Source organism: Dipodomys spectabilis, unplaced genomic scaffold (genome assembly GCF_019054845.1).
Source record: "Dipodomys spectabilis isolate Male_0828 unplaced genomic scaffold, ASM1905484v1 ptg000009l, whole genome shotgun sequence".
NCBI lineage: Eukaryota > Metazoa > Chordata > Mammalia > Rodentia > Heteromyidae > Dipodomys > Dipodomys spectabilis.
In genome coordinates, this window is record NW_024870686.1 from 8,780,250 (window position 1) to 8,806,429 (window position 26,180).

The 26,180-nt window shown below is 44.7% G+C and overlaps 1 protein-coding gene across 1 annotated transcript in view; it reads left to right on the forward strand.

The window, feature by feature from the left end:
* The first annotated feature begins 8,469 nt into the window (after positions 1-8,469).
* Positions 8,470-26,180, forward strand: part of Prag1 (PEAK1 related, kinase-activating pseudokinase 1) — a 48,516-nt gene continuing 30,805 nt past the window's right edge. Inside the window, exons 1-3 of the mRNA XM_042701855.1 lie at positions 8,470-8,605; positions 13,117-13,524; positions 15,489-17,305. Of these exons, the coding sequence (XP_042557789.1) occupies positions 13,204-13,524; positions 15,489-17,305 (2,138 nt within the window). The 5' untranslated portion in view covers positions 8,470-8,605; positions 13,117-13,203. The remainder of the gene's footprint in view (positions 8,606-13,116; positions 13,525-15,488; positions 17,306-26,180) is intronic.

The following is a 26,180-nucleotide window of genomic DNA, read 5'->3' on the forward strand; positions in this document are numbered from 1 at the left end:
ATGCTTTTATTGCTGCGTCTTTTTGGAAACTGTTTTCTCATTCATCCACCCCCACTGGGCAAGCCTGTCTGGCAGCTCTGCAGGTGTCCCCTTGGCCTCTCACAAAGCCCACTTGTTAATCAGCCCTGTCACGTGCTTTTGTGACCCCCTTCTTACCCAGCTTTCTTCACATCTCTCCAGCCAGCCACTACTACCACTAAAAGGAAAAAAACATCTAACAGGCAGTCAAAAGAGCTATTATCTTAAAGACTCCTTAATAAGGCCTAGTGCTTTCCTGTAAATTGGTCTACCCAGTTGCACCCTTCCCCCTTTCTGGAGACTCTGCTACCCCTCTGCCCCCCCCCAACACACACATATCCCCATTCATAGATCACTGCAAAACTCACTGATTCTGCTACGTTCTGTGGTCACTGGGCCTTCCTCTACATGTGCTTCTCACCCACCATCACTGAATGTCTCTCTCATAATTAGCTGGAATGTCAGTCCACAGCCTGCCATCCTCTGACTAAACAAAGAGCAGCTATGGCGACCCAATGCAAAGCTGTCTCAAATCTTCTGTGCTTAGTTCTGGACTGGTCTGGCTAGGCTAAGTTCTTGCCGCCTCACTTGGTTGAGAAGCAAATGAGAATGTTAATTCTGTACATAATGATAGGGGGAGTGGTGACTCCAGGGTCTGTTGAAGGCTGTGGGGTTGACACCGATAGTCAGTCATGAAACCAATAGTCACGAATGACCTAGACCAATTATGTACGTGGTCCTGAAATGGATGGGAGGCTGCACACACCCATCTTCAGGTCCCAGGCGGGAGGTTTCATTTTTTTCTCTGCTATCAACTTTCTCCTCCACCCCCAGCCCCCCATACCGGAACTCAGACTCTGCCTTTTGACTGAACACATGCTCTCAGAAACCTGAATGGAGGGAGGGAGCCAATTAAAGTATTCTGCTTATTTACTTGGTTGGTTGGTTTGGGGTTTTACAGTGTGATATACCATGGAAGGAAACAAGACACTTCCTGAGTGATTTGTTTTGCATCAAAATGGGATTTCTCCACTGCTAGTATTGATAAAATGCTCTAGTTTAAAGGCACAGTCTTGTACTTGCCAGATAGATTCTCTACCACGTAAGTCATGCATCTGGCCATTTTTGCTTTAGCTACTTTGGGGGTAAGTCTTCACATTTATGCCCTGGCTAGCCTGCATCACAATCATATTTTGCTTTCCATATTGCTGAGACAACAGGTACACACTGCCATATACAACTATGAATTAGTAAGGACATCTTGGACTTTTCTGCCTGGGCTGGCCTTGAAATAGGATCCTACCAGTCTCAGCCTTCTGGGTCACTAAGATTATAGGCATGAACTACCATGCCTGTCTAGCACTGTCTCAAAACTCTTTATAGGCACATTTGTTGTGAAAACTATAAGAAGAAAAGAGACCAAGGAAGAGAATAAGGCATATCACATCAAGGACTAGTAAAGAAACACTGTATTTTTTAACAGGCTTATAAAACTAATGACATATCACAAATGTCATATTCATTTTAGATAAATAAAACCATTTTGTCTGATATGGTAATACACATGTGTAATTCCAGCACTAAGAGGGCAGAGGCAGCACTGTGAATGCAAAGCTAGCCTGAGATAAATACGGTGTTAGAGTTTGCCCTAGGGTATATTGTATAGGGAGACCTAGTCTCAAAAAATAAATAAAAGCAACAATGAAAATTACCAAACTATTTAAAAATACAAACATCACATTCTGAGTACTGGGTTTAGGATTTCAATCTATCTTGTTTTTTTCAGGGGGGGGAGGTTTGGGGTACAATTCAACCTATAACAATAACCTTTTGAAGATTAAAGTTTGCGGAAATTTCATGATATATATGCAATAGCCAGGCATGGTAGTTCACCCCTGTAATCTTTGCTACTCAAGAGGAAAAAAAATCAAGTGGATCATAGTTTTGAGGCCACCACAGGCAAAAAGTTAATAAGATACCATCTCAACCTGTAAGGTATGGTGGCTATCTGTGGGTCTAAAACAAAGAAGGCAGTCCAAACCAGCCAAGGCAAAAAAGCTGAAGATCTTTCCTGAAAAGTAACAAAAGCAAAAGGACAGCAGGACAGCTCAAATGGTAGAACACCTGCCTAACAAGCTCAAAACCCTAAATTTAAAACCACCTACCACCAAAAGAAAATTAAAAAAAGAAAACGAAGAAAGAAAAAAGAAAAACAATATCTGAAACTGAATGTACATCTAACAGTACTAGCATATGTAAGAAAAGCATGCTTTCTTTCTTCAATGCTGAAGTATTGGGCACAATGAAATGTCATAAAGACTTTGAAACTTTCGTTCTCAGACCCACGTAGTTTGAGATTCTGGCAGCCTACATGTGTTATTAAGATGCTGCCCTCCAGTTTGGGCAAAATATTTTAAAAATCCCAACTCAATGCTTAGGATACAATACTTAAATTATTTATTATGTTTTATCTAAATATGACTAAGCTAGGGAAGAATAGGATTAACCTCAAGGAAGAAAAAGATGTTGGATTAAGATTTGTTTGTGCATTTTATTTTCATTTTATTTGGGGTACGTTGTGTGTGTGTGTGTGTGTGTGTGCGCGCACACACACACATACACATACACACACTAGGGATAGAACCCAGGGCCTTGCACATACTAATTAGCCAAACACTGAGCTACAATCCCAATCCATTATAGCATTTGAGACAGTATCTTCTCATGTTTCCCAGGCTGGTCTTGAACTCCTGGGCTGAAGTGATCCTCTTGCCTCAGTCCCTCGAGTAGCTGGGAGTATAGCTGAAATCTCACTGTGTCTACCACTTGGGTAGGGTTTGTAAGGAATATGTGGCACCATAATCATAGGGCACGGATGAACTGAGAAGATGCTTGAACTTCCATATCTAAGAGCAGGGAGAGACAGGGTTGGCAATGGAGGGGCTCTGGGAGGAGATGGCTGCTGGAGGAGTGGGACTGTTTGTGCTTGGTAGATAAGCCTCTTCATCTTTGGCAGAAACTGTTATGTGCTAGGGTATAGAAGGAGCCCAGAAAGGCTTTCCAAGCTTCCATAAGACCCTTTGCCTTCTTCCTTCCAGTCCCCTTCATAGTAGTTTTGAGACTCCCAAGGTCCACAGGGTGGGTCTTAGCTTCAAGCCTCAGCTTTAAGGAGCACATGCTCATGACTTGTGAATGCACTAACCTCTCTCATTTGCAGTCACTTGGTCCTGTGTATAGTGGTCCTTTACTTAAGTTCCTGTTCCCCCCCACACCCACCCAAATTATCCATTGCATTTGTCTTCCTACTGGATTCCTTTCTTCCATGGAGTCTTTTGCAAACCCCTGCTGCTATAAACAAAATAGTTAAGAGATTGATCTTGTCTGAAGCACCCCCTACTTCATGCAATTAACCAGATCTCTTTTGGATTGTTCAGAATTTTGGAACAAACGCCCCCTTTTGCCCCCCTTCTTTTCTTCCTGGACTCTTCTAGATACTGCTTTCAAATAAGCTTGTTCTGTCTGCTTCAAACACCTGCCTGCCTTTTAATTCTTTAATGGATGGAGAAAACAAGTCTGTACCCCTAGACAATATCACTCAGGATTCATGGCTTCTGTACACTTCCAACTCAAGACACCACAAACTGAATTTTCTAACTTTCTAACTTTCCTAATTATCATCTGTACCAAGAATACCATTGTTCTTTCAGTCTTCAGGGGACAGATTTTTGCTGGGCATCTTGAGTTCCTTTGTATGGAACTCAGGGTTTCTGGGAAGTTTAAGTGAGAGCTACCATGTGAATCATTTAGCACTTTGGCTTGCCACACATGAAACATTTCATTATGTCAGCTACTTAACCTATTATGGCTCACAGTGAATCACTGAAGTCGCAAGTTTCCAAGTCTCCCTCTTTATCTCTTAAAACTGCCCTTACTCCAGCTGCCCTCACTATTATTTCTGGCCACCCCCTTTGTCAAAGCCCATTGCCTGTCTTCTGGACCAGAGACAGAAACTTTCAGCTGGTCTTGTTGTTTCCAATCTGTGCCCATACCTCCTAGTCTATCTGGGATACAAGAGTGAGACAGGACTAACAAGAACCAACTGGGATGATGTCATCCTGTCGCCCAGAAATGTTAACGTGTCCTTGTTGGTTCACCTGGAAGCCAAGCCCTTCCTCCCAGTGCCACCTTACATTCCCAGGTGTGTCTCCCTTAGCCATGCTCCAGCAAGACTGCAATAGAACATCTCAAAAGAAGTGTGTTCCTCCTTTGTGGACACTGTTCCCCCAAGTCCAGAAAGTCCCCATTGTCCCAAAATAACAACCTTTCTCATTCCGCAAAAACCCTCTTCCTCCATTAAAAGACCTCTTGTGTTTCTTCTCATTTTCTGCTTCCTGGGATGGCTCACCTTCATCTCATGGAGCTAAGATTTTTGCCTCTTACTGACTTTTTGAAGCACCTAGTGCTTCAAAGTACAAGGTATGCAGTAAGTACCCATTGGTTAAAACCAAGAGATATCTCGCCATTTAGAGGTCTGTCATTCTGCTGGGGAAATAGCCTAGATGACTTCCTTTGGCCACATTGTCATGCTCTGGGTCATTCTTACATACTCAGTTTGTGTCTGTGCAGGATAAGTTAATGGTCTGAACTTCCTAATTCTGCCTTTCTAATTCCAAACCATCATATTGATGCTGTCTGGACTGACTGATTCACGTCTCTTTACATCAAAGCATAATAGGCATAAAAGTGTGTAAGCAGAATAAATTCATTTGAAAGTGAATGGAAAGCCCTCAAAGAAAGTAGGCAGAGTATCCAGAGCGAGGTCCCACAGAGGAGACCAATGGGGTCCTCTCAGACGTGGTTATTATAGTGCAAGGGCTCCTCCCTTGGGTTTTGTGTTAATTACGTGGAGGCTTGTGCATGTGCATGCACCTCCTGATTATTTTCATTGGTTGAGTGGACACCGGGGCATTGTGGAAAAAGGAGGCGTTTGAACAGGAGCGCATAGCATTATGGAAAGAGGTATTTGAGCAGAAGCTTGGGACACTATGGGAACAAGAAGTGTTATTATAGAACACATGCTACGTCTACTACTTTTCATCCCAATCTAACAGTTCCCCTTTCTCTTCCTCATTATCTTGTCCCAAAACACTTCCTGTCCCACCTGTTTGTCTTAATCTCTGAACCATTGTCTTGTACGGAATGGCATCTATGGACTAAAACATAGAAAAGCATAGCTGTTCTTCAGGGTCTGGGTTGTACCAAGGAGCCTGAGCCTGGCAATGAGAAGTGTCATGGAAGTGGACTAATAACTAGCTAGACACAGAATTCTGTGTGTACACAAATTGTGCTGCATTGCAGGTACAATATTGTTCATGACATGAATGAGATTCCTCATACCTTAACTAAGGCTACTGCAGAGCACTGTGTAAGAGGATGGACATTTAGTGGGTACCTGAATAATTCCTGGGTTCTTTGCACTAGGCAAGATAAAGCCATCTCCCTGGTCATGTTGGTAGCATAAAATGATGCACATGGTATATCATCAAATGCAACACAATGAGTTTATTTCATGTGAACACTGCAAACTACCTAGCTTTATTAGGAAGTCTAAATAGGAGCATCAAGGTCCTGGTTGACCCTAGCATAAGAAAAAGACCTATCTCAAGAATAACCATAGCTTTCCCTATTGGCCACACTATTGGTGGGAGTATAAACTTGTTCATCCATTCTGGAAAGCAGTATGGAGATTCCTTGAAAGACTACATATAGAGCTCCTGTATGACCAACAATAACACTTCTGGGCATTTACCCAAATGATCATAAGCAAGGCCATGCTAAATCCATCAGCAGCATTATCCACCATAGCTAAGATATGGAACCAACCCAGATGTCCCTTAGTAGATGAATGGATCAAGAAAATGTGGTGTGTGTATGTGTGTGTGTGTGTGTGTGTGTGTGTGTGTGTGTGTGTGTATGTATGAATTTTATGTTTCCATTAGAAAGAATGACACCACCCCATCTGTAAGGAAATAGAAAGATAAAAAGACTTGGAAAAAATCATATTAAGTGAAGTAAGCCAGACCCCAAAAAATCAGGTCCCATGGTTTCCCTTATTTACAATAATTAGTATACATCTAGGATAATCTTAGCAGATGAGCAGAATAGCTCAATAGCCATGTAGTTATGACCATATAAGATGATAATAAGCAAAATAAGCTCCAAGATATGGGCACAAGAGGTTTTTTCTTTGCTGTTATTGCACTATGTGATTGTTTTTTGTTTCTTTTGTATGTTCTTCCCCCTATGGTATATCTCCTGTTGTCACTGTATTTGATTTTGGTACCCTGGTATCGTATATACATTTGTTTGAATTAGGGAAGGGAAGGAGAACAACAGAATGATGGGACAAAGGAAGAGAGGAACCAATGCAACAGTGACATACACAAGACAATATGTTGGAAATGGTCTGTATAACTTGTGGGGCAGTGGAGGGAGGGAAAGTAGGAGAAAAATGAGAAGGGGTAACAAGTTTGACAAGAAGTGTACTTATTACGTTACTTATGTAACTGTAACCCCTCTGTACATCATCTTGACAATTAAAAAATGAATAACTATAGCAAAATGTGCTGGATTCATATAGTAGAGTGCAAAGCCCTGAGTTTAAACCTCAGTATAGCTATATATATATATATATATATATATATATACATATATATGTATATATATATATATAAAAAATCAAGTTAAAAAGAAGAAAATAAAGTATGAAGGTGTCTCCTATGTATTCATTATGCCTTTGTTTTGTGAAGCAATTGCTAGGTAGACTTTACAGAGGAAAAACTGACATATCTGGGATGAAGAATAGAAAGCATATATATTTCAAAGCCCTGGGAGAGGTCTGTGATTGCACACTCTTACCATGTCACTTCTGTAGTTCTCCAGTGCAGACCATTTTGTACCTGCCTATCAACACTGTCCCTGATGAGTTGGATGTTGTTGGAGCCTTGCCCAAGTTGCCCTCATCCATTGGCTCAAATGACCTCCCCTCATGTTAGGAAGAGAATAGGGCTAAATTAGCAGTCTTGGGGGAGGGGCTCCTGGCAGACCTTTGCCTTTCAATGGAACCAGAAAGCTCTTGATTTCAATCCTAATACCACCACTTTGCTCTGGAAAAATGGGCTCACTGCTTGGCACAGGATAAATAATATGCAAATGTTAGTACCACCCCACCCCTCTTTACTCTCTCATAGTATGTCCCAGCGTTAGGGGTTGGCCTACATCCCCTTCACCCCTTCACACTGAACTGAAACGTCGGCTACATGTCACTATCACATATAGGGGGGAAGAGGAAAGGAATACGGGAGACTCCCCTTGGTTCTCCAGGCCCATCCTGGTGCCAGACTCTTAACTAGAGTTATAATCAACTGTGTCTCTGGAGGAAATAAAGGGCAGAGAAAAGCACGTGGGTGTTAGGGGGATCTTTTCCTGGCATTGGAAGGAGATCTCAGCAGATTGACTGGGGAAACACCCAGATCAAGGTGCAACTCTAACCTAAAGAAGCAAGAGGAAGGGAGGGACTTGATTGGGTCCGAAGCTGTCATAATCTTGAGTTAAAAAGATTTTTCGCCAGAGGAACTACTTCTCAAACTCATTCTGTCCCGGCGGGATGAGTCACAAAGCAGACAGGGCGTAAACACAGGTGTAATGTTGGCCCTGTGGACGACCTGGCGGTCCCAGCGTGGTAGATAAAAGGCCACCTCTTCAGTCCAACCCTGCCTTGAATTCTAACTGCAGAACACTAAAGTTCAGAGAGGTTAAGTCACCGGCCAGACAAGAGGGACAGGGCAGGACCTGCAATCAGCTCTGGCCCCAGGGTAATGGTGACATTTCTCCTGGCTCAGCCGCCATTCAGAGCCCTTTCCAGACCTTGATCTAGTTATTCCACTCGGGACCCCATCTCTACCTCATGTCCTCTCCTCCCTGCTTAACTTGCAGGGCGGGCTGGATGCAGGCATGCAAGCACCCCAATCCCTACACCTATGCACGCACTGTGGTTAGGGAGGCTTGCAGGCACAGACATTCGCCCCTGCAGACGAGCGCACGGTGCAGGAGGGGGTGCAAAAACCGAGCTGGGTTGGGGGGTCAGCGGGCTCCAAGCTTCTAGCTGGGGGCGGAGCCTCGCTGCGGCCAGCGGGAAGGCGGGTGCGGCGCGGAGTTCCGAGAGAGCCCGGTGGTGGTGCGGAGGGGGCGGAGGGGAGCGGTCGGGGCCGGCAGAGGAGGGCGCAGGAGGCGCGCGCGCGTGCTGAGCCGCGGGGCGCGCGGGCCTGGGGCGCGTGGGGGCGGTGGCGGGGGACTGCGGAGGTGCGGCGGGAGCCCGGGCGAGCGGGCGGGCGGCGTAACCGGAGGCGAAGGGGGCGGAGCCGCGCTCGCAGCTGCCACCCGGCTGCCGGGCTCCGGGCAGACGACACCCGCCCGCGGCGGGGCACACACCGCGCGCAGACACTCTCCAAACAATGCTCCCCGGCGCCCGGCCGGGCAGGGGACGGCTGGGCCCTAGACGGCGTGGCCGGAGGAGCGCAGTCGGGAGGTGAGTCCGTGACGCACGCTTCACATTCGGCTTCTTTTTGTCTGGCAAACGTGGCCGCAGCGGGGGGCTTTGCGGGAGCGCGGAGAGCCCCTGTCGGCGCCCCGCGGGGTGACAGGCGGCCAGGCGCGGCGGGTGGAGAGTCCCGACCGCGTGCGCCCGCCCGGGTGGTGTCCGGGGTGGAGGCGGGCGCGGGGCCGGGGGAAGGCTGAGGAGCCCCTGGGGGGTGTTTTCGATTCATTCAGCAAAAACGTGCGCTTTCCAAACGGGGAAACTTTCCTTGGAGTTTCGGGAGTGCAGGGGCGCGGGGGGGGGGGGGGGGGGGACACCGTTGGGATGGTTTGACTGGTCTTGCTGGTCTGGCTGCTGTGTTTGCGGGGTGCGTTTGGGAACTGTATTATCAAAGGCGCTGAGAGGTAGAGGCCGGCCCAGGCCGCTCCGGCCAGCCTCGCGCCCCCCTCCCCACCAGGGTGATGGCTTGGGGGATCCGGGCTGGCCACCTCTCGGGTGGCAGCAGGTCTCCAGAGGGCAAGGAGGTGATGCCCCGTCTCTGAACATGGTGAACCCGAGAAATGCATCCTGTGAGCATGCATGGGTCTTAACATTTGCTTGCCCCGCACCCTTAGCCAAGGACGCACACGCGCACGCACATGCACACTTGGAAATAGAACCCTCACTACTTGTGAGAGAGCTGTGAGTGCGAATGCAGGCGGAACGCAGCCTCCAGACTCTCGCTCTGTGTTTCTCCCAGGTTAACGCTCAAGGCAGCATAGGGTTTTGAAGGAGTCTCTTGCCAAGCCCAGAGGTCTATGGAGGTAAGGTTGAGTCCAGACTCCGGGTTGCCAGGCTTGACGGAGCGCCTGTCTGAATGAACTCTGATTCAACAATCTCTTTTGTGAGAAGGCATTTTTGACAGGAAGTCCGAGAGAATTCTGCAGTTAGTCTGCTAGCCAGGAGTCCTTTAGACCATAGTGGGTGCAAAGCACATTTCTCCTGCTGAGATCAGATTACACGGCGTTAAAGAAGGAAAATAGAAAACTGTATAAATATTGTAATTTACCTTCTGGGTGTAGATATCGGGGAGGAGGGATTGTTAAGGTTGCCAAGTCCTTCTTTCTGTCTGGTCAACTGGAATGTATTGAAATCCAGACACTTTCCATACATAGTTCCTATTCCAGGCATTGCACAAATTGAATTGTAGTAGCCAGGATCAGCTGCGCTGGGCTCTAAATATTTAGTTGTGGGTCTGACTACCCTGATTCTTCTGATTCTTTTTGAAATGGGGTAGGAGTTATCTGACAGCTTGGGTCTTGTGAGTTGTAGCTACAAATCCAGTGCAGAAGTTTGCAGAGGCAAGCCTATTTTATCATGATTTGGATCAGAAAGAATGCTGAGATTTTTTTTTCTAATCTTACACTGCAGCCTCCCACTAAAATGGGGGAATTTGCATAATTCTGAGGGCTGCCTTCTCCCCCCTCCCCTCCAGGGAAGGAATGTGGGTGGGAAGGTGCCATTCCCAGGCTGTGTGTGGAGAGCTGGCACTGCCTGGGCAAGCTAGCTCTGCTCCTGCTCTGTGAGTGTGTTTCACTGTCATTTACTGAAAACAAATAGGAGAAGATTCCAGGCACAGGGGAGCATTGGCGAAGACTTTGAACTGGCTCTACCGACACCATGGTAAATTCATTTTGCTGGGACTGAGAAACCAGTGTCAACAGGACACAGAGAGTCAACCGTGCTGGGAAGCTCAGGACTGCATTTGTTTCCCCTGATTTAATGATGTCTGATTAAAGTCTTTGTGTGTGGGCAGTTATGTGGTGAAAGTTTCCTCCAATCTGCCCAGACTTTCAGAGTAGGTGGGGGAACCGAGGGAATGATCACAAATGAAGCAAGGGGTCTCAAGGAAACTTCCAGCATGACAGTAATCCAGAGCCTCCCGAACTCTCAGGGTTGCAAGGCCAAAAAGAGAGAGGGACCTCTGAAAGTGGGGAGTTTGTCACCCTATGACAACACTGTGTTCTGAGCTGCTTGCTGAGGAGAAAATAAGATGTGGCCACCCAAATTTGCTTCTTTGTAAATTGGTGTTAGTCCCCCCAGGAAGTGGTTAGATATGAGTGTCCTCAGCAAGGAGGAAATTAAGGAACCCACACAGCTGCAGTCTGCTGTCTTCCAATACTCATTTAGAGGCAGGGGAAGCCTGGCCTGTACATAGCCTGTGGATGGGCCTGACAGTAGCTTTTGAATGGCTCGGAAGGTTTAGCCTGCCTTTACACTCTAGCTTCTCAAGAGTGACCATTCTTCCCACCCTTGGGGACCAAAATTATTTCTTCTTCTTCTTCTTCTTCTTCTTCTCCTTCTCCTTCTCCTTCTCCTCCTCCTCTTCCTCCTCCTCTTCTTCTTCCTCCTCCTCCTCTTTTTCCTCCTCCCCCTCTTCCTCCTCCTCCTCTTTTTCCTCCTCCCCCTTCTCCTCCTCCTCCTCCTCCTCCTTCTCCTCCTTCTCCTCCCCCTCCTCCTCCTGTTCCTACTCTTCTTCTTTTAGAATTAGCAGCAAACTTGCAGTTCTCTATGGCCTGACACTGCAGGAAAAAGAAAAACCTGTCTTTATTGAAGGCCAGTGACTCCTCTAAGAATTTGGCTGGGGAAGAAACTGCTACTTAGTGTTATTTGGAGGAGAACCTAACCAATTCTTCAGGAAAGAGATTTATAAGGAAAACCCTGTATCTTAAAGATGTCATTGGCACACATGCATCCTTGTTAATTTTGGAGGGAAAAAAACATACCAAAAACACTCAGTTTCAGCACTCATTGACTAAAGCAGTGAGTAAGTGTGGGAGACAAGAAAGAGAGGGCTTCCCACAAGGCCTCTGGAATGATCTTTGAAATTCCTGGCACAGTCCACCTTGTTAGTCTTGTTTGAAGAGCATCAACTTCATGCAAACTCTCATAGTACAAAGTGGAGTAAAACCCCTAGAGCAAAACCTTCCCCACTCCATGAGAATCTTTTTATCTCAGGGTCTCAAGAAGATTTCCTTTCTGGAAACATTCTCCTGATGGGATGGCAGTTCATTCCCCATAGGAGAAGGTGAGCGGTGAGTGTGCTGCTCAGCATCCTTAGGGGTTACTGAGGTGACCCAGCAAAGTTGGCTTCTCTTTCCCAAACCAACACACTCAGTATCAGTGGACACATCTCAGTTTTGGCCTTTGTTGTAGTTTTACCATTTGTATGCAGAATGGGGATCCCAGCCTCCTGATGGGGTGGTTTTCAGGTGAACTGCTTAATGTTTGCTGCCGCTGAGCTACTCTTTAAGAGTGAATTCACCAGGGATTGTGGGGCAAACTGGGCTTTCAACTTTATTCTCAGAAGCAATAGACTCTGGAAAGTTGATCCCCTTGTCTTCAGGTCTATGCTATTGTCAAATACCTATCTGATAACCTCCTCTCACATTCTCTCTCACAGTGCCTAGAGGAAAACTGTAGTGTCCATGCATTTCTTGCCTGTTTTCCTCCTAAGCTGACAGCACCTAGCTTTGTCAGCTTGGGGGTTGAATGAAGTATATTAAGCAAGGGGAGGGGATGGAATTCCCAAGATGCCAGACCTCCTGACAGCGTTTCCCTGGGGGTCAAGGCAAGACCACAACAATCTACCTATTCAGCAGTATATATTACAGGGGCCAATTTCAGGCATTGTGTGGGCTCAGGGATACTTTTCTTCTTATACAGTTCTTGATAAAAAAAAATTGTGCATTGTTCCTGATTTATGGAATTGAAACTTATTTGTACAACTACTTAATAATTCCTTTTCTTTTTTTTTTCTTTCTTTTTTTTTTGTCGGTCGTGGGGCCTGAACTCTGGGCCTGGGCGCTGTCCCTCAGCTCTTCAGCACAAAGCTAGCGCTCTATCACTTGAGCCACAGCACCACTTCTGGCTTTTTTCTGCTTATGTGGTACTGAGGAATTGAACCCAGGGTCTCATACATGCGAGGCAAGCACTCTACCGCTGAGCCACCTTCCCAGCCCTTAATAATTTCTTTTTAAAAAACAGACACAAAAATGGAGCGTTACCATCTGATGGCTATTGCTTTTATTTGCTGCACTGCTCTGTGGTTCTTGTTGCTCTGAGGAGCTCATATTCCCCCTCATCTTCAATGTCTCACAAAATGTATGACTTACAGTCACCTCAAACTTACTTTGCTGTTGATGGTGGTAGTGGTTGTTGTGTTTCCTTGTAACTTCCCCAAATTTTCAACATTTTACAAAAGTCTTTTGTGCTTCCTGTTCATGTAACAGAGCTGGGTTTAGCTTTCACAGATTCTTAAGGCCACTCCACTAGCAAGTATGGCAGAGCGTGTGACAAGTGAGTAAGGGCCCCAGAATGAATGAAATACTCATCTTACCTTTCTTCTGCTTGCCTTCTTCCTGTCCATTTTTTCCCCCAGTCTGCTAATCAGACTGTAATTGCTAGGGCACCCATCTTCTGGAGGGGAAGATCCTAATCAAGCCAGCATTCTGCCTTTCCAGGAGGTTGCTCTGGGATCCACCTCTGCCTCCTACAAGTCTACACCAGAGAACTGGGCACAAAATGAACCAACACACTATTGGCTCACAATGCTCCAGACCATCCGACTGAACCCTGAGAGCCCAAAAATGTCTGCGTGCAATGACTTTGTGGAGCACATTTGGAAGCCCGGGTCCTGCAAGAACTGCTTCTGCCTGCGGAGTGACCACCAGCTGGCCATTGGCCATCCCCAGTCCAGAGCAGGCAGCCTGCCCCCTCCCCCTCGCCTGCCCCCCAGGCCTGAGAACTGTCGCCTGGATGATGACGGCTCACCCTACTCGAAGCCTACCATTGCTGTGAAGCCCACCATGATGAGCTCCGAGGCCTCTGATGTGTGGACAGAGGCTAGTCTGAGTGCTGAAGTCCCACAGGTGAGGCTGACTAACCCCTGTGGAATTTTTACAGGAGCTGCTCCTCTTCTAACATGAGGTGGCTGGATGGCAGCCAGAGAGGGCTGTTGGAGCAAGAATCCTGCAGGATGGCTGCCCATGGGCTTGCCCTGAGATTGTTTTTCCCTGACTTCTTGCTGTTAGGCTCTTTCTACCTTCCTTTTGCTCTGTCCCTTTAAGCTAATAACTATTCATCCAATTTCCTCCAATGATTTGGAGACATGTAAAGGCAGACAACAAAAAGCTCTTTTAGCCAGGTGCTGGTGGCTCACTCCTGTAATCCTACATACTCAGGAAACTGAGATCTGAGGATTGTGGTTTGAAGCCAGCCCAGGAAGAAATGCCTTATCTCCAATTAACCAGCAAAAAAACAGAAGTGGAGGTAAGGCCCTAACTTTCAGCCCTAGTACTGGATAGATCTCTCTCTCACTCATATTCTCTCTCTCTCTCTCTCTATATATATATATACACACACATATAAATATATTTATGTATATGTATATATATAGCTTTAAGAATATTTTCAGAAATTATCAAGCACTAGCCAATCATATATATCATATAATTATATATAATATTTCTATTATATATACATGTTTATATATTTATATGTATTTATATATGATATATAAATGTTATGTATAATATTTATATTAGATGTAAATGTTTTCAGAAATTTTGAACTTAATAATATATATGATCACAATGCCATTATCACAGTTAAAATATTACCACCATTGCTTATGATCATCTAGTACCCACCCAATATTCATACTTCCAGGTTAGAAGGTTGAGTTTTGCTAGCTTTGATCTATGATAATTAAAGCAGTTACACCTTAGAGGTTAGGCCCATCTGTTCATCTCACTGGTAACCCTTACAAAGCTGTAATTATTTAGGGTTTGTAGATTTAGGCAGCTGGACACATCTCAGAGGCTATATGCTTAAGACATTCCAACAATGTCTTGCTTCAGATTGACTTCTTTGTATGCTCTAGATTTTATTAGCTAAAGTAGTCAAGATATGTGGTAAGCGTATGTACAAACAAAGGTCAGTTTGAAGTCAGGAGATTCTTAATGAAGACTGGCATTTCCTGTGGTTGCAGTGAAGTCCATGTCCCTCTCAGGGCTGCTCTGTTTCCTTTTAGCTGGTTACACCCATTCACCAAGCCACTCTGGGACCCCTTCAACCTTCACCTATATAAGCCAGGAGTCTTGGGAAAGGATCCAGATGCAGGCCATACTTCAAAACTGCATTTAACAGTCTTAACAGAGGAAGTGAGGAGCTTTGAAAGGGAAAGAAGGGGAGACAGTGATTTCTTTGATGGGAATGACTGGTCCACCTCTTGTAGCCCAACCACTTAATCAGGTTGGGGCTGAGGGCACCATTGTTAACTGGAAGAGAGAACAAATGTTTGGCATGACTTACCAAGAAAAGCCCGGACCCATCCCAAAGCCCTGATCACTAGGTGTTTTAGAAATCATTTTGATTTTATTTCTTCAGAATGTGCTGGAGCAGAGTTGTTTAAAGAAAAGAAAAGAAAAGAAAAAAGTCAGCTAGCACAAAGCAAATATAAAGCCCCAAAGCCCAAAATTGTATTTTCCAAGCCTGGAGAAGAAACTAACTCACCTAGCAATTGTGAGGGAGAAGACAAAATGTTCTATTTTTTTTTCCGAAGTTTTTGTTTTTGTTTTGCTGTTTTTATTTTCTTAACTCATAGACTTAAGTGAAAAACATTACAGACCCTGAGAAGGTAGCACAGTCAGTGTCTGGAAAGATAAGTGGCTAGGGAGCTACAACAATGAATATAAGCTGTGAAGATATCAGAAGATGGGCAGGTGTATAGCTTGCCTAGAGTCCACACCTCCCAAGTTTCCCCAGACACTATGGTTGACAATGTCCCAGTACACGCTCTAATGTAAATCTTTTGACCTTTGGGCCTGTGTAGGTCATCTGGAGACGAGCCCCGAGCAAGCTGCCCCTCGCGAAGCAGGATGACGTGCCCATAGTCTACCTAGGCAGCTTCCGAGGAGTTCAGAAGCCTGCTGGTCCCGTTGCCTGCACAGAGGGCAGCTCCCACTGCCCGCCTGCCTATGCCATGGTTGGCTTGCACAGCCTAGACCAAGGGGAAAGGAGCATTGCCTTCCACCCAGTGAGCTACCCAGAGGAGAAGGCCAGGCGGGAAGAGAAACCTTCATTTCCCTACCAGGAGCTGCCCTCTGCTCAAGAAAGCTTCCGCCAGAAACTGGCTGCCTTTTCTGGGATGACATCTGGCTGTCACAAGGGCCCTAGGCCCTGCCCGTCTCCACAGCCCCTACGGGCATCCCTGCCCTCAGAAGATGACAGTGATCAAAGGTGCTCACCCTCAGGGGACAGTGAAGGCGGAGAATACTGCTCCATCCTGGACTGTTGCCCAGGAAGCCCAGTTGCCAAGGACACCATGAATGCTGAGGGCTCCCTGGGCAGACATGGTGGAGGGGACTGCTCACCCACATGCTGGGAGCAAGGAATGTGTGCCCAGCCGGGGCAAGAGGAGAAGCGTGTTCTAAACTTCCCCAGGGAGTTTTGTGGCCAGGGTCCCACAACGAACCCATCCCATCTGGTCTCTAAGAAGCTGACCTCAGAAGCTGCCAGTTCTGATGGCCTGTCCTGTGGCAGCAGCAGTGGCACCAGCAGTCCCTTTACCCCACACCTAGAGAGCGATTACTGCTCTCTCATGAAGGAACCTGTCCCAGGGAAGCAGCAGGACTCTGGCTGTCATGTAATGACCTCTAGCAAATGCCTGGGACTGGCTGTGGAACCCCAATCTCCAGCCCAGCCCAGGGAAGCAGTACAGCCTGAACCCATCTACGCTGAGAGCACTAAGAGGAAGAAGGCAGTTCCAGTGCCTTCGAGGCCACAGGCCAAGGCAGAGCAGGCAGCAGCTGCTCCAGGCCAAACCCATGGCCACCAAGCATGGGCAGGGGATACTTGGGCTCAGAAAGTAGCATCTGGTTGGAGCCGGGACAAGGAAGGCCCAGATAAAGCTCCTCAGGTGGCAGCCACCATTACAGTCATGGCAGCACACCCAGAAGAGGACCATAGGACCATCTATCTGAGCAGCCCTGACTCTGCAGTGGGGGTGCAGTGGCCACATGGACCTGTGAACCAAGACTTAGAGGCTGGTACAGAGGAGACACCAGCCCGGCAGGGACCCAGCTCCAGGGAAAGCCAGGCTCATGGTCTGACTGAGACCACACCCAGGGGGAGGCCTGCCATTCCCCCCAAGTTGTCTAAGAGTAGCCCTGGAGGATCTCCAGCATCACCATCGGCCTTGACCCTGGCCGATGTCGGTGATGGGAGCTCCAATGGCAGTGGCTCTGGGACACAGCCTTCTTCTCGAGGCCCTGCCGAGCTCACTGCTTCCTGCCGAACCAACAGTGCCACTGTCGGTGAGCCTGCCAGGTGTCCTCCTGCAGTCTCCTCTTCAGCCGTGGACCCGAGGCGGCCCAAGTACCAGACTGGCGCCTGGAGTCGGATAGAGGAAGAGGAAGAGGTGGAGCAGGAATTGTTGAATCAAAGCTGGGGAAGAAAGACAGAAAATGGCACTGCAGACCTTTCAAACTCTTCTACCTGGCATCGACTCCACCCCAGTGACGGCTCCTCTGGGCAGAATGGCAAAGTTGGGACTGGGATGAGCAAATCAGCCTCTTTTGCCTTTGAGTTTCCCAAGGACAGAAGTGGGCTGGAGACATTCTCCCCGCCCCCTCCCCCTCCCAAGTCAAGGTGAGTACCAGTGCCTGTGTGGGAAGATACAGTCTGGCTGTAAGGAAGCTACTCATCTGTAGGGCCTTTATTAGAAACCTTTGTTTTTGCTGTATCTAACTAAGGCCCAGTCTTAACTCCTGCCTTCCAGGCGCCAGTGTCTCTGTGAAGGCCTTGGTGCTTTTATGTTAATTTCTCAGTGTAGATTTCAGGCTTTGTAAACAAACCTACCAGTAGTGCCCTGCTTGGATTGGCTATCTGAAATAAGAAACATGGGAGGCTGGTATTGTAACTCCATGGTAGAGCTGATGCTTAGAAAGTATGGGCCTAGCACTAGCCCCTTCCTCCCCTGCCCCAAACCCCCAAAAGTCCTGCAGAGCTCTTGCTCATTTGGGTTCCCATGATTTTAAAATCAGGTGCTCTTTTTGCCCACATGTCTCAGAAGTGTCTTCTGCAAGCCTTTTTAAGGAAACGGACACTTCATTTTGTTTAAGCAGGCAAAAGTGGGCCAAAGGAGGTTAGGCTACAAGATTTGGAGAGGCAAAATAAGCTAAGCTAAGTGTGTGCTCCAACTCTTACTGTGATGGTGAGTAGGCTTTGGTGCCAAAATTAGAAAAGAGGAATCTTTGCACATGTGGGTTATTAAAGGAAAAGAATAGAGTTTCATGCTAGTATGCTGGAACTCACAGCTTTCTCCACTGCCTCTCTGACGTCCTACCAGTTTAAAGTACCTTTGAAAAGCTCCAAAAAGTAAATGCCTTTTTGAAGCTAGTGAGCTGTGCATGGAATTTAAATTCTGGAAGAGAAAAAATTTCCCTCAGTGAAAGCAAAACTGATTTTTATCAGAGAAAGGAGAAACCTGCTGTTTAAAAAAAGGGGAAAAAAATGGCAGCCTTTCTGAACAGAGACTTTCTCTATCTGTGTCATTGCCAGTGTTCTGCCAGAGCAGATGTCTTCTAGATTGATGTCAGGGACAGGGGAATTGACCACAGAGAGAAGAGACTGCCACATTTGACTTTGAACATCAAGGCCTCCTAGGCTGTGATCTGATCTAACAGGGGCTTGTTCTCATGACCAGTGCTTTCTTTGTTCTGAGATTGCCTTGGCCGCCCACCTTGCAGAATAGACATCTTCCATAGCCTCAGATGACTGCAGACTCTCTGGTTCTTTGGCTATAATTGTATTTCATTGAATGAATGAGCGATTCAGCAGCTAAGATGAGCTCCCATTTATATAGTGCTTCCTTCCTATGGGCCAAGTGTGTACTTTAGAATGTTAGACTTAATAACTTATGTAATCCTTAGAACAACCTGATGAAGGAAGAATTATCAGCCCAGCCCACAGACAACAAAACAGAGCTCAAGAGCTGAAATAATCTGCCTAAGGATGTTACAAATCTTTTATCAACCCAGCCCTAAGTCTGTGTTCTTCAACATGCAAGAGGCATAGAAACCAAGCAGAGTGTGCACCCAGTTTGGGGTAGCTTTAATATCAGAAAACCTAGTTCATATCTAATCTTTCTTACTCTCTGGCCGAGTAACCTTGAGCAAGCTATTCACTGTGTCTGAGTCTCAAGCTTACTCTTCTCTAAAAATGGGATAAGAAGACTTTCTTAACACTTCCTTATTGAAATGAGATGCGCAACAGAGACCAATGGGGAGGCTAGTTATTATGTAGGCAGAAACCTATATAATAGGTGTGTCAGTGGCATCCATACCCTGCAGGACTCAGCCTTGCCCAGACCTGGAAACACTGTCTGAGCCTTAGAGAAAAACTTTCTCACTCAAGCATCACAGGGCTCTGAGAAATCCTAGTAACCATGGTAACACGACTCAGAAAGTGTTTTAATTATCAGCTAGGGTGAGATCTGAGTTTTTTGGTCCAGTGTGCTATGCTAAAACTTAGATTATGTATAGCTCAAATCAGGTAGGAACTTCAAAAGTTCTAGTTTCCAACTCTTTAAGATAAAAACATAAAGATAACATTGTCTTCAGATCTTTTGGTAGAAAAATTTAATAACTAAAATGAACTTAAGGGAACATGGGGGGGAAATCTTGCTATTTTAAATAAAACAAAATTGTCCCTTTAGAGCAGAGTTTTCCAAGGGTTGCTGACATTATCTTTTGAATCATTGTGTTTCCCTTGTGAGGGGCTAAGAGGGCAGGCTTGAATACAGTACTTCCTGAGTTCTTCTGGGGAGGTTACCTGGAATTCCAAAGTGCTCCAATCTGACAGGACCAAGGTATAGACAAATCAGAACATTATTGTGAATAAAGACCAGAGTTGATTGGGTACAGTATGAGCAACACTAGGAATTATGGCAGGCAGTATTCCAAGATGGAAAAATGTGTAGCCTCTTTAAACGATGAAAGAGGTTAAGTTGTTTACTTCCCATGGACTCATCTGTTCAGTGGGGCCTGTTTCTAATGATGAATTTCTTCATGTGTGTGAAATGTGCTCAGAACCCTAGAGAAAGAATTTGTGTCACAGAGATGTTTCTTCCTCCTTACCCTGTGTGGAGAGACAGCCAGACCATCTGATGCCCTTCTTGGGCCATCATTTCTACAACAAATGACACTTATTTTTAGGTTGTTTTGTGAAAGTAGCTGTGACAAAGATACATGTTCAGAATGACTTTGATTTTCCTGTCGTCTTGTTGCAATTATTTGTGGGAGTAGCCATCTGAGATCGTGTCCTCTGAAATCTATCACTTATGTTCTGGTGAAACCTCTTGACATAAACATTCTGTAAGACCAAGAGGCTCTACAGCCATGTCATATGCCGAAGTGTAGTTGTGCACCCTCTTCCTGGGCAGGTAAGGAAAAGTCTGGGCCCTTCCTTGTGCTCTGTTGCTGAGGTAACTACCTACCTATATCTGCAAATTCACACAGATTTGTAATGATTGAGGCACCAAATCTCTGGGTCATTGCCCTGCCCTAATTTAAAACAGGGTAAATAGGTAAGGACTGAAAAATACTGTTGGCTGAGAAACAAACAAACAAACCAAAACCCCCCAAGAAACTGCAGGCAAGAAGTATCAGCTGTTAATTTTAATATCACCTTCAAGACTTAAGGCAGTTTAATGAGATGAGAAGCCATAGTTCCTGGGGAAAAAATTAAGATGCAAAAAACAAAATCTCAGGTTTTTTGCCTTTTATTTCCTCCTCAGATGCAAGACTATGTTGAAATGACTTGTAATTTGTGAGTGACAGGTCAGAAGAAGGAGAATCATCTGGTTAGGACAGACAAACATTTTACAAAGAAACTCCAAGTAGGCCTGAGACAGTGTGGAACTGAAGATGACAGGTGAATGAGAAATAAGACAGATTTGTGGCTTCAGTTTCTACATAGTCTGTTTCCAGGTGAGACTATTCAAAACAAAAGATTTCTCCCAGAAAGTGAGAGATGGTTTTCTTTTTAAAGTTGTCATTGGGAAACTTTAATTTTAACCCTCCTCTTGGTAAAATTTCCCCTTCTTGGCATGCTGGCCAGAGGAGGCTGAGTCTGTTCTGGGGTTTTGGTCTTTCTTAAGTCCCCTTCTGCATTGATTCTCAGTAAAGAAAGAAATAGCATCATAAATAGAGTTCTCTTTTTTGTCCATAGAAGTGATCACTTTGATAACTGGATGAACCAAAATAATGTATAGTATATTCTGTTCTGTAACATGGTCCTCTCAGCCCGAGCTCAAGGACGAGAAGAGAGTAAGATGCTATTTGTGTCCAGCCTCTTTGTCCAATCTAATTAAAGCTTAAGTTCTGGACACCTTTCCTACTGTAGCAAATTGCAAGGGTACTAGAAAATCCCACAGTCTTGCCATGGGCTTGTCTATATGGCATTTTGAAAGTCAGTGTGCATTTTATTTAGGGACTCTTCTGTAACTAATTTGAATAAGGAGTCTAGAGGTAGAGTTGGTGAGGGTGAATGAATACTGGGCAGACTTCAGTGGGAGAAACTGTTCCCCTACCCCAAACACACAGAGTTTGGCAAATGGAACAAAGCAAATGTATCAACAATACAAGTTTATAGTGTGCTCATGCCAAAGGCAAATTAATAGTTGGCCTCTCTCCATGAGTTTGTGGATGGAACCTGCAAACACAAGACCTCTTATAAACAGAGTATTGAAACTGATTCCTGCTCTCCTGTTCTAATACTTTAAATAATAGTGGCTTGCAAGTAGCATATACACAACTTTTAGGTCTAAGTTTTAGCATGCATTTTGACTACGACTAGAAAAATTCTTTAGTTCATTGGGTAGTTATAAATTGCCTGTCTTTTATTGGACTGTGCAAGGTGGTAAAACATGGTCAGGGACAGGGATTCTGTTTCTTAAGAACTGAGTTGGCATGACTTGAATCAGCAGGTGCACAAATGAACTCCAAAGGCTTGCTCCTACATTGATGAGACTGGTTCTCACAGAGTCTGCATTCTTACTACACTCTGGGTTATGTTCTTTAACACAAAGGTACAATCAGCTCCATGTGTAGAAGGAACTAGTTATAGCCCTCTCCTTTGTCAGGATTAGCACAGGTTTGTAGGCAACCAAGTGTGTGTGTGTGTGTGTGTGTATGTGTGTGTCCCATTTATTCCTTGCAGATAAAAGCACACTTAGCTTCTATAATTCCAGATCATCCAGATCATCTAGTGTAGTGGCTGGCACTTAGTAGATGCTCAAGAATCAAGTTAAATGGATAGTTAGGATAGTTACAGGTTGAAACCAGGCCCTGTTTATTTCTCTTTCAAAGCAGCACCTATACCTTCATGCCTGGCACATGGGTGAACAAGAAAGGCTTTTAAAGGAAGCTAGTAGCTTGGAATATGAAACATTCTGCACTCAGGCCTCCTGGTAGCCTTTGTATTCTTTTCATGCTTCTCACAGTGTGTATTGCTTTCAAAGAAATCCATGTTTATATCTCTTAAATAAAGTATGATCACTTATGTTTGTTATTCCAGCTACTTGTGACATAGAAATAGAATTGTGGTTCAAGGTTAGACTGGAAAAAGAATGAGACTGCTCATCTTGAAAAATGTGTTGGGCATGGGTACACACCCCTGTATCCCAACTCTGCAAATGATAGAGATAGGAAAATCACCATTGAGGCTGTCCTCCAAAAGTGTAAGAACCTATTTTAACCAGAATAAAGGAAAACAAAGAACTGGGGCAGTGGCTCAAGTGGTTAGCACCCTTGAGCTCAATCTCCTAATATCACAAAATAAAGAAAGAAAGAAAGAAACCAAGAAGGGGGGTAGATAGGGAGGGAAGAAGAAAGAGTAAACTCCTAGGAGTTTAGGAACCAAGTCTCATGCATTCTTCCTGCATGTCTCCATAGCAACCCATAGCACAGAACCAGATTCTTGGTAGGTATTCAATACAGAATGATACCCATTGTAATCCTGTGGAAGCTGAGGTTAATAATGGTTAATGCTTCAAGGTAGGCAAACACCCTGAGGGCGTAGTGCATCCTTTTTTGGATTCATTACTCTCCAGTGATTGTACATTTTACATTTTCCTTTTGCCAGTGGCCTCTATCATGCTGCCTTTTTTAAAAAGGCTGAGCAGGTGTGTGGAGCCTGCCCTCTTTCCACAAAATGTTTCTTTCTGGTAGTAATTATCTAATTTTTTTTTCCACTGGTAAGTTGCAAGGAATTCTAGGGTGTGGTTTTACTTCTCTGAGAACAGAGTTTTCATGCTTCCTGGGAGTGGGGCTGGAAAACACAAACTTAGGCTGGATGATCAGGTCTCCTTTGTCCATCAAGCCATCAGAGAGACTTTGTTCGAGAATGGCTTCTGCTTTGTGGGCATGGCAGTCACCAATTGGTGAGAAATTTTCCTTACTAGTGGTACAAGGGGTGTTTGGTTGTTTGGAGATTAATGTCTTACTAACTGTATACTCCTATCAGGTTAATAGGTCAACTATAGGGAGCACTTGGTGCCTTCTTTCCAGCTAATACATTTCCAAGTTTAAACATCTTCATTGCTCAAGATTGTGTGTGTGTGTGTGTGTGTGTGTGTGTGTGTGTGTGTGTGTTTGTGTGTATGTGTGTGTGTGTGTGTGTGTACATACATGTGTGCGCTTGTACTTTTGAACTCAGAGCCTCTTGCTCTCACTTTCTTTTCTGCTCAAGTCTGAATCTCTACCACTGAGCCATATACCTCCACTCCTGGCTTTTTGCTCATAATTCAAAGTAAGAATCTTACAGACTCTTGTTCCTTGGATCTTTAGATCTCAGATTTCCGATTGACTCGGATCCTAGGTGTGAGCCATCAGCACCTGGCCAGGATTTCTTTGTACTGACTTTCGGGAAATCCCCCAAAGTGCTGGGTGTTTAGAGTTCTCATGCTGCTCCCACACAAATTTTACATTTATAAAATTCCCTGCTTTTATGGCTTGCTTGTTCTTTCTATTTCCCTGGCAAACTGACTTATATAAACAATTGTTCTTTGTTGGGTGACAAGTGCAACTTCTAGGTTGAAGATTGCTTAAAAAAAATCCTTCCCCCTTTTACTCAGATAGTGTGTTAATCTGTTAATTACAGTGTGTCTTATCATCAAATAGTGGCTTTGACTTCCTTAGAGTTTGGTATTCAGCTGTTTCATGTCTCTTTACATCTGTGCTTTACAACTCTTCTGAAGTCTATAACGTAGGCCAGTAATTGGTGATACCATTGTATGTTTATGAGGTACTGAAAAACCATTCAGAATGGCCCTTGCTCTTTGAAAACTCCATATAGTAGCAATTAATAGGGCCAAAAATATACTAGATAAATATATATATTAGTAAAATGAGCTTAAAGATCAGGAAGAAAGTGAAGGAGTGTCTGAAAATTTTATTTGTGCCAGTACTAGGACTTGAACTCAGGGCTGATGCTGTCTCTTAGCTTTTTTTTGCTGAAGGCTGGTGCTCAACCAATTGAGCCATACCTCCACTTCCAGGTTTTTTGCTGGTTAATTGGACACAAGAGTCTCATGGGCTTCACTGCCAGGATTGGTTCTGAACCTCAGATCTAAGCCTCCTGAATAGCTAGGTTTATAGGCATGAGCCATCAGATTCCAGCTGAGAATCTGAAATTTAAAAATCAATCATCACTTAAAATAATTCTTACTAATAGGTAAAGGTCAAAAGGAAGGTAAGTTTTCATGGCCATAGAGTCATGAACCAAAAGGAACATTGGTTCCTTCTATTTTAGTTCTGACCAGTTGGAGTACAGCTCTGGAGCTCTGCATGAAAACTCACTGTGCTGGAAGTTTGCTGCAATTGATTAATACTGTCTTCAGACTATAGAAGTTGGCGTAAAAAGACATGTGCTGGTTATTTGCTAAATCTGCCTTCAAGCCTGAATTGCTATGTAAATAGTTTTCAAGTAGTTAGGATTATAGTAGCTAGGATTATCTAGCTTACCAGCACCTAGCTTGTTTCCAAATATTATATATCTATGGTTAGTTGAATCTGTAGGTTCCTGTGAACCTGTGAATAGGAAGAACTGAGGGTAAATTCATTATGTTGTACAGCCAAGCTCCAGAATTCATTTTGCAAAACTGAAATTCTATACCCATTAAAGAAAACTACTTTTCCCTTTACCATGACCTCTTACAGACGCCATTATATTTCATGTCTCTTTGAATTTGATCACTTAAGATACTTCATATGTTTGGAATTATACATCTTTGTGACTATTCATTTCACTTAGCACACATCTTCAAGTCTCATTGATGTTATAGCATGTGTTAAAATTCCTTCCTTTTTAGAGCTGAATAATATTCTGCTACATGGTATAACCACATTTTGCTTCTCCAGTCATCCGTTAGTGGACACTTGGGTTGCTTTCAATTTTTAGTTATCGCGAATAATACTGCTCTAACTATGGATGTACTAGTTTCTCTTTAAGACTCTGTTTTTGATTTTTTTTGAAGGGGAATATACCCAGAATGGCATTGTTGGATCACCTTGTAACTCTTAATTTTAATATTTTTAGAAATAGCCACACTGTTTTCCGTAACTGTTGCACCATTTTGTATTGCCACTAATAGCGTGTAAGAGTTCCAGTTTCTCTATATTCTCTCCACACTTGTTTTTTTCTGGGTTTTTGTTTGTTTGTTTTTGATATTAGGCTCTTATCAGAGGCAGAATTTGCAGATATATTTTTCCATCCTCAGGGAGTTCATTTTCACTCAGTTGACTGTGTCTGTTGCGGGTAGGATACGAATTTTGGGCTAAGGTGCTGGGTTAGCAGCACCTTGCCAATCAAGGAGGGCTTGAAAGTTCTGAAAGCAGACTTGGCAAAACTAATTGTCTAGAGACAGAAAAAATTCCCATCAGGCATAGGTGCTGTTGGTGGATGGAGTCTTATAGGATGGACCAGAACCATAGTGACTCCTAAGTTCCTGGAAGATTGCTATTGGTTTGATTTCATCAACCACTAGAGGTGTGATCTGGGGGTAAGGAGGTAGTGTGAAGATGAAAAGAATCCTAGAAGGCTAGTAATGCTTAAAGGAGATTCTTTTTTTTTTTTTTTTTGTCGGTCGTGGGGCTTGAACTCTGGGCGCTGTCCCTCAGCTCTTCAGCTCAAGGCGAGCACTCTACCACTTGAGCTACAGCACCACTTCCGGTTTTCTGGTGGTTTATTGAAGATAGGAGTCTCACGGTCTCTCCTGCCCGGGCTGGCTTTGAACCGCGATCCTCAGATCTCAGCCTCCTGAGTAGCTAGGATTACAGGCGTGAGCCACCAGCGCCCGGCTTAAAGGAGATTCTTTTATTGCAAGAGAAGTCAAGCTAATATGATAAGGTTTTTTTTTTTCTTGTAATGAAAAGGGGGTAATAGAACTTAGAAATCTGATTGGCTGGAGATGGGGTTGAACAACCTGATTGACTGGCTCCTGGGTCTGGGGCTATAGTATAGC